The 16257-nt window shown below is 36.2% G+C and overlaps 2 protein-coding genes across 2 annotated transcripts in view; one reads left to right on the top strand and one right to left on the bottom strand.

Moving 5' to 3' along the window:
* Positions 1–697: 697 nt before the first annotated feature.
* Positions 698–3253, bottom strand: opa3 (outer mitochondrial membrane lipid metabolism regulator OPA3). Its single transcript, XM_079621539.1, has 2 exons — positions 3085–3253; positions 698–1659 (listed from the first exon to the last, which is right to left on the bottom strand). Exons 1-2 carry the CDS (start codon positions 3224–3226, stop codon positions 1328–1330), a joined length of 474 nt encoding a protein of 157 aa, XP_079477665.1. The 5' UTR covers positions 3227–3253; the 3' UTR covers positions 698–1327.
* A 1051-nt stretch (positions 3254–4304) lies between these two features.
* The window catches only part of ppp1r13l (protein phosphatase 1, regulatory subunit 13 like), a 31922-nt gene continuing 19969 nt past the window's right edge, over positions 4305–16257 (top strand). The window contains exon 1 of the mRNA XM_079621604.1: positions 4305–4484. The gene's annotated coding sequence lies outside the window, so the exon portion shown is untranslated. The remainder of the gene's footprint in view (positions 4485–16257) is intronic.

Genomic DNA, 16257 nt, shown 5'->3' with positions numbered 1-16257 from the left:
TGTAAAGTAATGCATTACTTTTACATTTACAGCAAAACATCCGTTTTTTTCTTCTTCAAATAAGTTACAGGAGTTACTTTGTTTTCCATGTATTGACTACATGATGATTAGATCTAGACTAAATGTGAACATGCATTTCATCATTTCACTTGCACAAAAACAGATTCAGTATTCCTCACAATGAGTAAATAAATACAGTGACATGAAATGCAAACCTGCAATAATTAAATATTCAAATATACCTTATATCTCAATGTATTAACCAATGTCTTTTACTGCTGACCTTTGATAATCCCAATTCAAAATACTAATAAGCAAAAATGACTTTATATAAACATCACATTTGACTAATTTTTTGTTTTTATTGCTGAAGTAAGAGTGTTGAACTTTCTCATTTTCAAATATATGCTGCAGCACAGCTAAGATATATATATATATATATATATATATATATATATATATATATACACAATTTAGTTGTGCAGTGACAATAAATATTATTTTTTTCTATTCTAAAGCCATTGTATATGAGAACTCGTACATTTTAACAACTGAAAATGCTAAAACTTTTCACATTTATGTACTTCTTTTAGTAAACACAACATTTTGTGCTTATAATATAGTGAAAATGGTGCTAAAATGTTCTTATGTGATACTTGAAAAAAATGGCATTTGATGATAACCACAAAATGTTTTTACAATTGCAATTTAATCAAGATACAAAAAAAACCAACCGCCCATCATAGAATATTTAACTTTATTTTACAATGATAAATATACATCCATATACACAAGCCATATTAAACACAGCAGTCTTTTGATGTAATGGATATATTCTCGCAGCACACACACAGAGAAGGGCTCTCCGCTTCCCATATTTAGGGACACATCCATATTTACTATATAGAATTTGTCATTCAAGTATTCACAATTCAAGTGCATTTTCAGATCATTAATGAATGCCTAACTCCAACAGCATATTACATTAAAGCAAAAAAAAAAAAAAAAAATGGAAAAGAATCACTGTTATGAAATAAAGAGTGGCCAAAGGTTTAACAGCATCATCAAATAAAATAAAACAACTTTCATTTGAAAACTGCATCATTCAACCAAACAGATAACGAACAAGAAGCTTTTATTATGTAATGCTGGTGGTCAGTCACTTATCAGACACAAACACTCTTATCCTTCCTCATTTGTAGAGCCTCGTGTGTATGAGGGTTTAACCATGTGTTAATATGGCAGTGCTGCACCACAACTGAAAATGTCCCCATGAACCGGTCTCTTTACTCTCCTAAGCAAGGGCATGTTTTAGTGATGCAAGTTGTTACTTGGCGCTTGGGGCCGCTGGGAGGGACAGCAGAAGTCTATTAACCTCTCTGATCTGGGCATCCAGTGTTTCTGTGGCGAGTGCAAGCTCTCCTAGGTGTGTCTGCAGACTGGTAATGGTTTGTGCGAGCTCCTCTTCCTTGCGCCTGGCGTTGGTGGCCTGCCGGCTGTACTCGAGCACCATGCAGCCTCCACCGATGAGGAAAATGATGGCTTCTCCGAGCAGCTCCGCTCCCAGCTCCGCTGCTGCCTCTTCATTCAGCGGTTTGATGGTGGAGCCACGGAAACCCATGATTCTCATCTTCGTTCTCATCTCGATCCAGTGATACACTACAGAGAAAACATGAGAGGATTCATGGAAATATGCACTTTGGTTTTACCTTCAATGTAACAGACTAGTCAAGTCATGTCACGTTTATTTATATAGCGCTTCATACAATACAGATTGATAAAAAAAAAAAAAAAAAAGCAGCTTTACAGTGATAACAGGAAAATTATTTTTATATAGTTCATTTCGGCTGTAAAGCAGCTGTAAAAAAAATAGTGTCATTGTTCAGTGGAAGTCAGTTCAGTGTTGATTCAGATACACTGTAAAGATAATAAACTATTAAATTAGTTTATTTAATCTACAAAGCAGTTCTGCAGAAAACAGTGATGTCATTGTGTATACAAATGACTAGAATAATATTTTTTAAAAGATTAGTATTTAAAAACTAGAATATTTTAAAAAAATTAAACGAGAGACTAGTATATAAATGCTATAATATAAAAGTAAATTCATTCAAATTATAATATATAAAATAGATATCTATATATCTAATCCAACTATAAAACTTTAATATTAAAAAATATTTTTTTCAACACAAAACAATCATCAATTCAACTATTACTACATTAACTACTCCTGACTGATATTGTATAAATAAATTATATTGAATTACTTTATGTCTAAATCAAATGATAATCAGGAAAATATATTTGTATTGTATATTAATGTAATCTTATATTACAGGAAACAAATCAAGAAGTTTTTTTATTGAACAGAATGGACATTTATTATGGCATTCATAAATGCAAATAAAAAGGTATTACGCAAGGCAAGCATCAGCTTGAATAAATACATAAGAATATATATATATATATATATATATATATATATAAGATATAATAAGAATAATAAATTCTGGGCCTTTTTAGCTTTCAAACATTGCAATGATGGAAAGTAGATACAAATAACACATCTTTTAAATACCGAAAAATACGTTTTCATCTTCATACATTTGGATTTATGAATAACAAATTTGCTAGAATATGTTTTCTAGCAAACGTGGGCAGTGACTGGATCGTTGTCTTCAACCAATAAGACATATTTTCCAAGAAATTATTTGAGTGCACACAAAAGAAAAGAAGATTTTAAAATCAAGAAGTAGCTGCAAAAGGCACTTTCGCTGTACCCTCAATGACAGATGAGTCCCGCCCCCGTTAAACAAACTCGAACTTCATTTGTCAAAAGGGAACTTCTTTCTAGTATCTTATTGGTCGCTCGGTAAATCAGTTGGTGGAAACACACCTAATAAGAACATCGCAGCAGTCGCGATTGGACAGAGCCATCTCTCAACGGCTCCTCGATTGGCTGAATACCAAATACAGACAAACTTCATTGGCGTGTGTTCTTTCGAGGTTTACGCCTACAGACACCGTAAGCATGGACTGACATCCTATAGTCAAACAACGAAGAGACAAATGTCAACTTACATTGGGCCGGAGGAAGGCAAACATAATTCTTAAAGAATTCACTTCTCCGCGCGCCTGCTTTAATCCTGTTTGCCACTGGTTTGCCCAATTGTCGTACGCCTAGATAGAGCAGCTTTGCAATTGGAAAGGCACCGACAACCATCTTGGCGGAAAATGCGTCATCTAAGAAGGCGGGATGATAAGAACGTCACGTGGATAAAAAAAAAATACATAGATGCCTCATAAGCGGCCGCTAGACGTAAGCAGTCCGCCATATTGGAACGGTCAAATCCGGTCCGTGAACATTCGAGAGCAAGTTGACTGAGCATCTGTAACCGTAGTTAGACCATAGACTGTAAAAAAAATAGAGTTAGACGCATGCATTATTATCTATATATGCAATAAACTTTAGCAGATTATTTTGCTCAACTCAATACAAGACGAATGTGTCAGCTGAGCTAACGCGACATTAAAAAAAGCACATTTCATACACTATGGCAATTCAAAGTGCTTTATAGAAAGATTAGTTTTAAAAAGAAATTAAAACCGATATGATACAGTTATAAAATGAATTAAAAGAGTAAAAAGATGACACAGATCAACTTCTCATCTGTCCGGTGTATCATATTTAATTTTCACAACTCCCAGTTTTACTCTGAGATTTTCCCATAGTGATTACACTGGTGATCTTTCGGTTCTCCATAGTAAAGTACCATAGTAAAAACATGTAATTTTGAGTTGATCCTTGAAAAAACACAAACCAACACAATCTCTCATGTGAAAGGTTATCCTATTTCGTCGGGAATTGAAATCTCGGCGGTTTCACAATCACAACGAGAAGCTGCACAATGTTGTGAGTGACGACACTCTGACCGTTCCAAGATGGCGGACGCGCCGACATGTCTGGAGCGGTCGAATGTGAAATCTAGGTATTCATATGACGTTTTTTAATATTCATGAGTTTTATAAAAAAATATATATATTATTTAATTTAATTTAAGAAAGAAAAAAACGTATCGTAGGCTACTTTAGTTTTTTTAGGGTTGCCCCATTTGTTTATCAAGCCTATATTTATATTATAGGTTACGGACATTTTTTACACTGGAACTCTTACAATGCATTATAAACAGCTCTTAAATAAATACATAAAAACAATCATGATACAAATTAGAAACAAATATTATAAACACGTCTGCGCGCATTGGGTCGCATTGTTTACCTGCGCCAGCTGTGAAACACCTGGGTCGGGTTTCAGAAGCAAGTGGGCTGGACTGAATATCTCTGAACTTTACTGGCAAGAGTTAAACAAACACCATTGAAATGTTTTCCAGCTAGTCATGTAACACATCTATGCTCAGCGGGACTAAGTTCTAGGACTTTACACAGCACAACAACCTCACAACTGTTAACAGCTATTCAAGGTAAAGGAATATTTATGTTATCGTGCTTTTGACTGAGAGTTGAGTACTTTTACTTGGCTTTGAGAAGGCGATGTGGATTGTACAGTGGACTCGGTCGTGTCCGTTATGGCAGGCCTTTTATGAAACCTTTAAAAAATATATGTATTTTAAAATATGTACTGTTTTTTACTCGAAAGTTTTTTTAAAAGGCGCTTTTGTGTTAGAGAATGTAGAAGGAGGAGTCAGAGAAGCTTTAATGGGAATCAGATGTCTTGGAAAAAGCTTTTGAAGTCTGTTCTCATTGAGCTGTCCACTCAACAATACATTATTCATTATTCATCCTGAATGAAGTCTTTGATTCCCCAAAAGTTTATTCGAGCTCTTATTTATTTAGTAATAATGTAGTTTTGTAGTAGGCTACTTTGTGTTGTTCCGAATATGAATACTTAAAGAGGCCTGTCAACATGAGAGCCAGTTGCTTTTTGTCACAGATGTTCGTTAGCATTTCTTGTCGGGATACATGAGGACTAAATCTTTTAACCCTATAAAGCACTGTGTCATATTTGATAATATAGCATATGAAGGCCTCTAAATTATAAAAAATGACCAAAGGTTTTTCTTTGCTGAAAAAACTGTAGGCTACACCATCTTCTAGCAAGTAAAATGCTTTTAGCATAATAATAATAATAAATAAAAAAATCCACCATACGTTTTAAGATTGTTAGTTATTGTTATTAATATTTCAAGATGAACACTTTATAATCCATACATAATTTTAGACACATCATGTTCAAACGTGTGTCAAATATGATACAACAGGCTTTTGAGGAACGTTTATTTGTTCATCTCTCAAGCACAATACATATAAATACAATACAATTACAGCACTTTTATTATAAAAATAAGAATTTAAATATTGTCTTAAAATGAAAATTTTGTCATCACTTTCTCAAGTTGTTCTAAACTTGTATCAGTTTCTTTCTTCTGTTGAACTCAAAATAAGGTTAAGAATGTCGGGAACCAGACAGTTGGCGGCACCCGTTGACTTGATATAAATACCATCATACTATGGTCTATGGAAGTCAATGGCTATCATTAACTCTCTATTATCCACTTTCTTTAAAATATCTTCCTTTGTGTTCAACAGAACAAAGACACTCATACAGGTTTGTAATAACATGAGGGTGAGTAAATGATGACAGAATTTACATTTTTGTCTAATATATTATTGAGAGAACTGATATTTACACTATATGCATTGTATGATCTCATTGATTTACTTGTTTGGGCCTCGGAATTATGTTGGTGTTTTTTATTTCCTCATCCATGCATATTCTCACTATATGTGCTATAAAAGCCTGATGATGTATCACATATCGACAAAATTTGAAACATGCATGCAAACTAAAAAAAAAAAAAAAGATTTTCCTTATTGAAGATTTTCCTGGAAGTTCAACAAACTTCCAGTTAAAAAAAAATATGTTGACTATTGTTTCATAATGCCAGGCTTTACAGGGTTAAACATGCCACATATTTTGATCAACAGTGTGTGTTTTTTTTGTCATTTGTGTCGGGATTAAGTATAATTTCAGCATTCAGGCCTGATTTACCATCAGACTAAAAGCTGTCGTAACCAGCTGAACTGCATATCTGCCCGATCCTGCCCTGCTACAACTTGTTTGGAGATTTTTTTCCTGCCTTTTTGCACTTTATAATCTAACAAATTTGCATGTTTGTTCAATCACATGCCAGCCTGTCCTTGTGTGCGCTGCGGTTAGTGATGTAAAGGTCGGATGCAGTCGGGCTGGATGAGTTGGGTATCTTGTTGTGTGATTCACGAGGAATGTTAAGCTTGTAACTCCGAAGACTTGAGAGATTCCAGAGGGAAATGTTATTTGAGACTCTTCAGATTCCTCTCTACACAGGCTGCACATAAACAAACATCCCTTAGAAAAGCAGAAGTGTCTAGTATCGCTAGGTCAGAAAGAGTGAGAGTATTAAAACCCACCCCATGGGATCTGCATGACTAACAGGGTTTAGTCAGAATCTGCAGTGGCCGTCATTGTCTGAAACGTAACCTGACACTCCCCGATCTTGTGTGTCAACCGTTAAGCCAAATATGATCAAATGTCTCTATTTCAGTGTACGGGTAATAGTTTTATTTCACACCCACATTTTTTTATCATTTACTCAACCTCATGCTGTTACAAATCTCTATGACTTGCGTTCTTCTGTTGAAAATTTTAAAGAACAGTCAGTGATCATTGTATGAACAAAATACATTTTCAAAATATTTTCTCGTGGGTTCATTTTTCTGATCAGCAAAAAAAAAAAAAAAAAAGGTGTCTTTGCTTTTCATTGAACAATTTAAAGCCCACTTTAAAGCCCACTTCGATACCACAGCAAAAATCTAGCTTTTAATAATCAAACATTGTTATAGATGTTATAACTGATTTCTAAGTAGTTATATTTTAGTATACCGGTAATAGTTTTATTTTCACACCCACATTTTTTTATCATTTACTCACCCTCATGCTGTTACAAATCTCTGCGTTCTTCTGTCGAACATTTTGAAGAACAGTCAGTGATGATCATTGTATGAACAAAATACATTTTCAAAATATTTTCTCGTGGGTTAATTTTTCTGATCAGCAAAAAAAAAAAAAAAGTTATTACGCAATTAAGGCAAGCATCAGCTTGAATAAATAAATAAGAATAGATTTATAAGATATATTAAGATTAATAATTCTGGGCCTTTTTAGTTTTCAAACATTGCAATGATGGAAAGTAGATACAAATAACGCCTATTTTAAGTACCGAAAAATACGTTTTCATCTTATTTTGAATGGGGGGGGGGGGGGTAAGTTTGCTTTTCATTAAACAATTTAAAGCCCACTTCCAGATACCACAGCAACAATCTAGCTTTTAATAATCAAACATTGTTATAGACAAGTGAACAGTCATTAATAAAATAACAACAAATCAGCCTGATCTCATGAAAATGCATGCATTGTGTTTATCGTGCAATTTATACACGAAAATGAGTTTTTACGTGCATATGATACGCACTTTATTGCATGTAATACACATGCACCCCACACCACTACTAAACCTACACATGTGTATCATATCAATGTAAAAACTCATTTTCGTGTATAAATTGCACGATAAACACAATGCATGCTATTTAGTGTGACCGGGTTGAACAAATACACAAGTTACAAGCATAGGCCTATGATAAATACAATAAAACAAAGTTACAAATAAAGTATCATCTAACAGTATTCAGGTACAGAAATGTAATCAGTAAATGTAAAATAACACTATAGTGTTCACTGTATTAAATAAATATAGATTAATCTTTGTTAAATATGTGTTTTGTTGTTTGATGAACATTAATGACATCAGCAGGTATTTATAGGCTGCTGTCACTTTAAGACCTAATGAACAGATCCAATATAATGATACACATCGATTTCTTTCTCAACTGTTTACGTTCACTTAGGCTGTGTTTACACGGAAACGATCTGAAGAGAAAACGCAAAAGTGGCGTTGCGTTATGACTTTTTATTCTGCGTTTAGACGAGCGTTATTGGGGGGGAAATCTGCGTGCATATGGTGACGCAAAAGTGTGATATTGGATGTAGTGTACACTCCAGGCGGCTAGGTGGCGATGTGGAGCACTGAAAGTGAAAGAGACGCTGACAAAGCTGCTGCTTTAACCCTCTGTACTCTTCGCGTGTCGCTCAATAATGACAGATTTTTTTTATTTTTTTTTGTCAATGAAATTAATGCTATATTTTAGTTTGATAATGTTTTGTTATTTTCCTGTACTGGTGCATGCCTGTGACGTAAACACATACGCGACACCTTCACTGTCTAGCAGACTTTTGCGTTTTTACCGTTTTTACCCTTTAGACGGGAACGCGACGGTGGAGGGTTTTTAAGATTTCCACTCTGGAGGGTGTTTCACTTTTTTGCATTTTTAAGCCCCAAAAACGCCGTTGCCGTGTAATCGAAAGGCACATCCGATAAAATATTTTTACGTTTTCACCCGCAAGCGTTCTCGTGTAAACAGGGCCTTAGACATAACCGACTGAGAATACTTGCCGAGACTGGCATTTTTAACATCATTTTGTGAGTTCAAGTTCAAGGAGAATCAAGAGGAATTTTATGCATGCTATCTGAAACCGTTTGATTGTGTAAATTATCAAAAGAAAACATGTGCTAATGCTAAAATTTCACGATGGTTAGCCGATTTAATCCACGAATCACGTGCGTGCCGAACCGTAGGGCCTGGTCCGTATGGATCACGGATCACCTGCGAACAGGGACGCCTTTTATTTGGCGTATTTGGTTAGTCGGGTCTAACCCAGCATAAAAGGAACTACCAATGTACGTTGAATGGATGAACGCAACAAAAACACAGCTCCGATCACAGCATCCTCCAGGTGTTTAATGCCGTCACTGTCAACCAGCTTACGTCACTTCAGAGTTACTGGCGGTGCGAATGCAAAGGAAAATGACTCTAGGGGGAAATGTAGTTCTCGGGGGACCACCCTGGTGAGTTTCTATTACTCCCTGAGTCCCTGCTGCGAAAGCCCGTAATGTGACAATGGGGTGGGGTTCATAAGATTCATAACTTTTGTATCCAGTCAATGGTCCATGTCATCGTCATCCTTCAGAAGCAGCTTTTCAAGGTTTTGAAATCAAATCCCAAGATTCAAATCAATGCCTTTCATTGTAAAAGTACAATATTTTTATTATTTATCTGATGAACCTCCTACTCACTCTCAGAAAAAAAGGTACAAAAGCTGTCACTGGGGCGGCACTTTTCCAAAAGGTTCACTTGTACCTAAAGGGTGCATATATTGCTATCTTAAAGGTATTAGAACCTAAAGTGTACCTAAAAGGAACAAAAGTATACCTTTTGAAAAGATACCGCCCTACTTTTGTACCTTTTTTCTGAGAGTGTATCTGCGCTCTCGGCTGGTTATAAATCACTTCACCTTTTTTGGCAAGGTCCTACATGAATTCTAAACCTGTTACATGCTGTTTGAATTCATGGCTGTTTGTTCTTATCAGTTTAGACTATGAAACACTCTTGTGGTCTCTACAATGATAACTTGTTGTTGCAATGGCATGAGGTAGCGTCATGTCTGAGACCTGTCATGAATTTTCACTTATAATTATAAGTGTCTTATTATATTTGACTCCAAATCGGTATGACTTACCTTTTCTGTCTGAGACAAAAGAAGTCAATTGGGTTTAAAAAAACTGAACTTCATTGACTATGTCAAATAAAATCTTTCAAAGTATATTTTGTTTTCTACAGAAGTGAGTTAGGTTTGGCGAGTAACACGAGGGTGAGTAAACGATGACTAAATCGTCAGTTGGGTGAACTGTGCCTTTAATTAAGCATCTGGAGAACTGGGGATCTGAATGCTGCTTTGGGCTGGTACAAAATGTACAATTTGCTGTCTTGACTGGAGATAGCGATTGACCTTTATTTATTATTCCTTGGTTTTTGTTGTGATTCACTTACAAGATGAAACTTGGTTATATATAAACACTTTTCAAATTAAAACTCCCTAAAATAAATCTGCAACGAAAGATTATTTTGTTAATCAATAAGTCTGTTTGTTATTTTGTTGAATAATTGCATGACATTTTTTTTTTATTAAACTGACACTTCATTATATGAAAGCATTAATACATAATTATTACCATAAATTAAAGTTATACTAAAATTAATTAATTTGAATCATTTACAAAAATGTTATTCCACATCCTGCCCAATGGTGTCCTCCAAACAATGTGCAATGAAGGCTATAAAAACAAATGTGAATGTATTGATGTCACACACACACACTCACACACACACATGCACTCACTCACACACACACACACACACACACACACACACACACACACACACACACACACACACACACACACACACACACTCACTCACACGCACTCATCCATGCACAGACACAGACACACACACACACACACACACACACACACACACACACACACACACACACACACACACACACACACACACACACACACACACACACACACACACACACACACACACACACACACACAAACTGGTGTGTGCCTGTAACAATATGGCTAAATTGAGCCAGAACACTCAAATAAGAGTTTGTAATGAGGTTGATTAAGCTCTGATAAAGATTTGCTTTTCAATTTGTTAATTATTTATTGATATATGTAACAAAATGTCTTTCTCTGTGTTCAGGTTTAAATGTAGTAAAACTTAAGGAAAACCTGACACTTCAAATCAACATTTCAAAACAGAAAAAGAGAAAATATCTAAACCTTGACAAAAAATGAGTATTTGACAATGTCTAAATATATACAAATCCACAACCGAAAAAAAGTAAGAAGCCTAGTGGGTACACCATGGCATTACAGATGTTTTTCTTTTTTTACTCCCACCGGATGACACTAAGCTGCCTTCAAAAATAGGATTTTATAGGCATTGTCTCTGTGAAATACTTTAAATTAAAAATAAAATTATATTTTTTTTTTTTCAATGGGAGTGAAGAAGCCTGAATATGCACATAAAATTCTCTCTCTTAAAAAAAAAAAAAAGTATATATATATTATTGAACAAAAATATATTTAGCCTACATTGATTTTACTGAAAATAAAAAAAAGTTACATCTCAGGAGTTTTGTCTCTGTTAACCGCGAACAACATAAGTGTGACTCCCAATTCCAAAGGGTTAAAACAGAAGTTAATTAAGGGTAATTAAAAAGTATTAATGGACAAAAACAAGCACAAACTAAATGTTAACTGATAGAAGGAGCGAACATTCACTAATCTGGTGGATGTTTTCCATGCACAGTGCACAGCAATCAACTGATAATCAAATTATCTTCACTAATCTGTCAATTATTTTCATTATCGATTATTATTGATCAGTTTTTGCAGCGCTGTAGAAATAATGCATCAAATGTTTACATTTATAAGACAGAGGCTGAGATTTACAAGATGCAAATAAATGATTACTTTGAATTTCATATCATGCAAATCAGGGTAAAGGACAAGTGTCCTGAGAAAGAGAACATTCTCTCACCACTCCCTGATTCATCAGTGAACAGCACTGCAGTTTTAAACATTTAGTCACGGTTTCCGCCCCAGGCTCAGAAAATGGGCTAGGTCTTCTTATCAGCGCAGGACGAGAGTTATTATTAACCCGTGTCACTCTCAACTTCACATTCCAGGCTCGCTGTATTGGCAAATGACCGTGGAGCAGTGAAAGGAGAGGTGGAGATCAGGGTTTAATCCCTTAAGCGGCACCCCCCTTTTTTTTATAGACATGAAAATGCACATTCCGAACTTAAATGGTTGTAATTCAAGAATGCTTTGGAAAATAGATGTAAGATTGGTCTTGTTTTAAAGAGGACATTTGGCAGATTTTTGTAGAAGTTAAATAAATTAAGGAAGTTAAACAGAAAAAAAGTTATAGAAGTTTGAGTTTATGAAAATGGACAATGTTAAAAAATGTATTGTTCATATTTTATATAAAATATATATTTTCAAAACCTGGAGGACTCTAAAAATGCAAAAATATCAAAGCCAAAAATCGGAACAAGTTGTGTTTCAAATTTTAGGTTGATATCTAAAAAAAATAAGCTTTCAGTGAGATTTAGTTTGGGCGCAGTACCACACCTCTCCACTAGTTGACATTACTGCCCATATAATTACTGTAATCTGAACCATTATTTTTTACAATTTCCATAAAATTTATGAAGTAGACATCCTATTCAGAAGTATAGGATGGTTTTGCAAAAGTTTGGCAGATTTTAAAATGAATTCAACCTCTAAGAAACACAGAAAGATCACGTGTGTGCATTATAGCTCGCTGCCACATCACTAATGCTGAATCTATTCTTTTTTTCTTTATATTTAAAACATTTTCAGACCTTTTTTTCTAAAAGAATTAAATGGATGCTATCTTTTGAACTCTTGGCATGAGGTTTCTACCATTCTTTCATGATTTTTCATGTTCATCACTATTTCAAAATAAAGGTCTGAACACGCCTTAGGAGTATGAAAATATTCTTGTTGCAAATTGATAAATTACGGCTCCTCTGTCATTCATTTTGAAAATCAGTCACCAAATATATAAACTAGAGATTGTACGCTTTCAAATGATATATAGTTTGTCAAGATTAGTTTAGGTTTAGTATAGGATATTACTGTTTTAAATATGTAATGGTCGTGCCAATATAAGGGGTTAAGATCTGACGAGGAACAAAAAGAGAGTGTGTGAAAACACAGATAGAGGGGGTGAAAACTATTGTGGGGGTTTTTCCCCGTTTTTTTACCCGTGAAAAAAGTGAAAAAACACCTAATGTGTTAGATGTTGCACATGCTTGTTAAAAATAATCATTATATCATCCATCACTTATTGCACAGTTTTTAAAAAGGATGAGAAACTGCCATTCAAAATGTGGGGTCAGTAAGATATTATTATTATTTATTTATCCTTTTTTTATACTTTTATTCAGCAAGGATTAATTAAATTGATCATAAGTTACAGTAAAAACGTTTACATGACTCTTACAAAAGATTTCTATTTCAAATAATAAAAATATTAAGAATAATAACTGTTTTCACATGTTTCTTAAACAGCAAATCATCATATTATACTGATTTCTGAAGGATCATGTGACACTGAAGACTGGAGTAATGATGCTGAAAAATCAGCTTTGATCACAGGAATAAATTACATTTTAAAATAATAGATTATATACTAAAAAAAAGTAAACGGATGTTTTCATTTATATAATTGTGCAGGCTATTCTACAAACATATCTTAAATGTCTAATAAAATATACTATACATCATCATCATCATCATATTAGAAGTGTGTTTAAGTTATTGTATGTGTAAATTGCATTTTTGATGTATTTTTGAATAAAGTTATTGATCTGAATGAAAAAAAAAGCATTTCTATGACCCTATTATACATTTCCCATGGTCAAAATAATAACACCATGTTTTGTAACTTATAAATAATTAGATTGAAAATTTTAATGGTGTAAAAGGTAAAAAATTGTCCCTTTATTTTAGGAAGGGGGGCATTTAAAAGTGTATTTGTTCAGGTGGCAAGAGAGCACGATAGGCACATGTACACACACAGTTTATTACACTGTGAAGAGTGAAAGTGTCAGATCAAAGAAGCTCATGTGTAACTCATACAACTCCACTAAAAGTTCACCAAATATCAGCTTAATGTTATTTATAATTTTCACAAAGGACAATATTTGCACGCTGTATGTTTGTAAAATGAGCGATGTCCACTTCATGAACTTCTTCCAATATTGAAAACTGGACAAAGAACAGGCAAATTAGTAATAAAGTTTTTTGTATTATTAATGGTGCTTGCCTATAGGCAAAGCAACATTAGTGTTATTGCTCATACTTATTATTATTTTACTTCTTTTTATTCCGCCGCTTTTTTGACGCGCTACTCCTCCCGCAGTTTTTGTCACAGACCCGTGAATGAGGTGTCAAATCGTGCGGCCTATTCGGGAATGGTGTGCTATGACTTTTATAAGCGATCGGGGGTGCGGTGGTCGCCCCAGGGGCGAAAAAGTCGACGAAAAATCCCATAGACTTAACATTACGTCAAACTTTGACGAGTCATAGCTCAGAGCGAGGATTTCGTAGAAATGTGAAATTTACCACATTTGGAGAGGCTGGCAGGCTCTGTAAGAACATACCTCACAATGGGGTAAAAGTTGCACCCCTGGGGGGCAGGAGCGGCCCAAACTTTTCCTATTGACTTAACATGGTGTAGGACGGCCCATGAAATGGAGAGAGAGAGAGAGTAAGCGATTTTGTATTGAACATAACTCTGGTTCACTGTGTCATAGAGACAAGGGGGCGGGCTCATTTTACTCAGACGACCAATCAGTCTCTCAGGATCACTGTGAAGCTATCAGGCCACGCCCCTAGCAACCATTTAGAGCAGCTTAGCAACAAGTTCCATAGACTTCCATTGAAAGAGATCAAAGGGATATCTCTGGATAGAAGTGTCATAGAAACACGAGGGTTGGCTCGTTTGACTTGGGGCAGCAAACAGCCAATTGTGAATCACATCAACACTTCCTAGCCCCTCCCTAGCAACCATTGTCGAGCAGCTTAGCAACCAAAATTCACAGACTCATAGCTCAGAGCAAGGATGTCGCAGAAACGTGTAATTTGGCACATTTAAAGAGACTGGCAGGCTCTGTAAGAACATACCACACAATGGGGTAAAAGTTGCACCCCTGGGGGGCAGGAGGGGCCCAAAGTTGCCCCAATGAAGTACTATGGTGTAGGACAGCCCATTTCATGGGCTGTCCTACACCATAGTAAGAGATATTCTATTGAACATAACTCTGGATCACATTTGAAGAGGCTGGTAGGCTCTGTAACAACATACCACACAATGGGGTAAAAGTTGCACCCCTGGGGGGCAGGAGGGGCCCAAAGTTGCCCCAATGAAGTACTATGGTGTAGGACAGCCCATGAAATGGGCTGTCCTACACCATAGTAAGCGATATTCTATTGAACATAACTCTGGATCACAGTGTCATAGAGACAAGGGGGCGGGCTCATTTTACTCGGACGACCAATCAGTCTCTCAGGATCATTGTGAAGCTTTCAAGCCACGCCCTAGCAACCATTTAGAGCAGCTTAGCAACAAGTTCCATAGACTTCCATTGAAAGAGATCAAAGGGATATCTCTGGATAGAAGTGTCATAGAAACACGAGGGTTGGCTCGTTTGACTCGGGGCAGCAAACAGCCAATCATGAATCACATCAACACTTCCAAGCCCCTCCCTAGTAACCATTGTCGAGTACCTTAGCAACCAAAATCCAGACAGGGATATCTTCCATTCTGAATGTCACAGAGACGTGGGAGTTGGTTTATATCATTCATACTGACAAGCAGCCTTTGGAGTTTCATGATTGGCAGCTGCCAAGCCACTCCCTAGCAACAAAACAGAGTACCCTAGCAACCATTTTGCAAGACCTATATCTCTGCATCAAAACATCGTATAGAGATGGGGGTTGGTTTATACATTCACACTGACTTTGGAGCTTCATGATTGGCAGCTGCCAAGCCACTCCCTAGCAACCAAACAGATTACCCTAGCAACCGTTTTATAAGACGTATATCTCTGCATCAGAACATCGGATAGAGATGGGGGTTGGCTCTTTTGACTCATGCTACCAAACAGGACTTGCTACATGCTACACATGCTAGCAGTGAATAGCTAAATGCTAATTTTGATTAGCTAAGTGCTAAATCATGCCAAGAAAATGCTACAAACTCCATAGTAACCATCTGTGACAACTACCAACCACCTAGTAACACCATAGCAACTACCCAGAATACCCTAGCAACTGCCTAGCAACCACCCAGAACACCCTAGCAACCGCCTAGCAACCACCTAGCAACCACCCAGAACACCCTAGCAACCGCCTAGCAACCACCCAGAACACCCTAGCAACCGCCTAGCAACCACCTAGCAACCACCCAGAACACCCTAGCAACACCCTAGCAACCACCCAGAACACCCTAGCAACCGCCTAGCAACTATTCAGAATACCCTAGCAACCGCCTAGCAACCACCTAGCAACCTCCCAGAACACCCTAGCAACCACCCAGAACACCCTAGCAACTGCCTAGCAACCACCCAGAACACCCTAGCAACCACCCAGAACACCCTAGCAACCACCCGAACAACATGAATAA

This window comes from Phoxinus phoxinus, assembly GCF_949152265.1.
Source record: "Phoxinus phoxinus genome assembly, chromosome: 8".
Lineage (NCBI taxonomy): Eukaryota > Metazoa > Chordata > Actinopteri > Cypriniformes > Leuciscidae > Phoxinus > Phoxinus phoxinus.
This window is presented reverse-complemented; position numbering and strand designations above follow the sequence as displayed.

Bases quoted from the DNA above. Each gene is read 5' to 3' on its own strand.
- opa3 (XM_079621539.1), bottom strand. From the start codon at position 3,226: ATGGTTGTCGGTGCCTTTCCAATTGCAAAGCTGCTCTATCTAGGCGTA. The intron at 1,660-3,084 runs GTAAGTTGACAT...TTTTCTCTGTAG, and splicing joins TTGCCTTCCTCCGGCCCAAT to TGTATCACTGGATCGAGATG.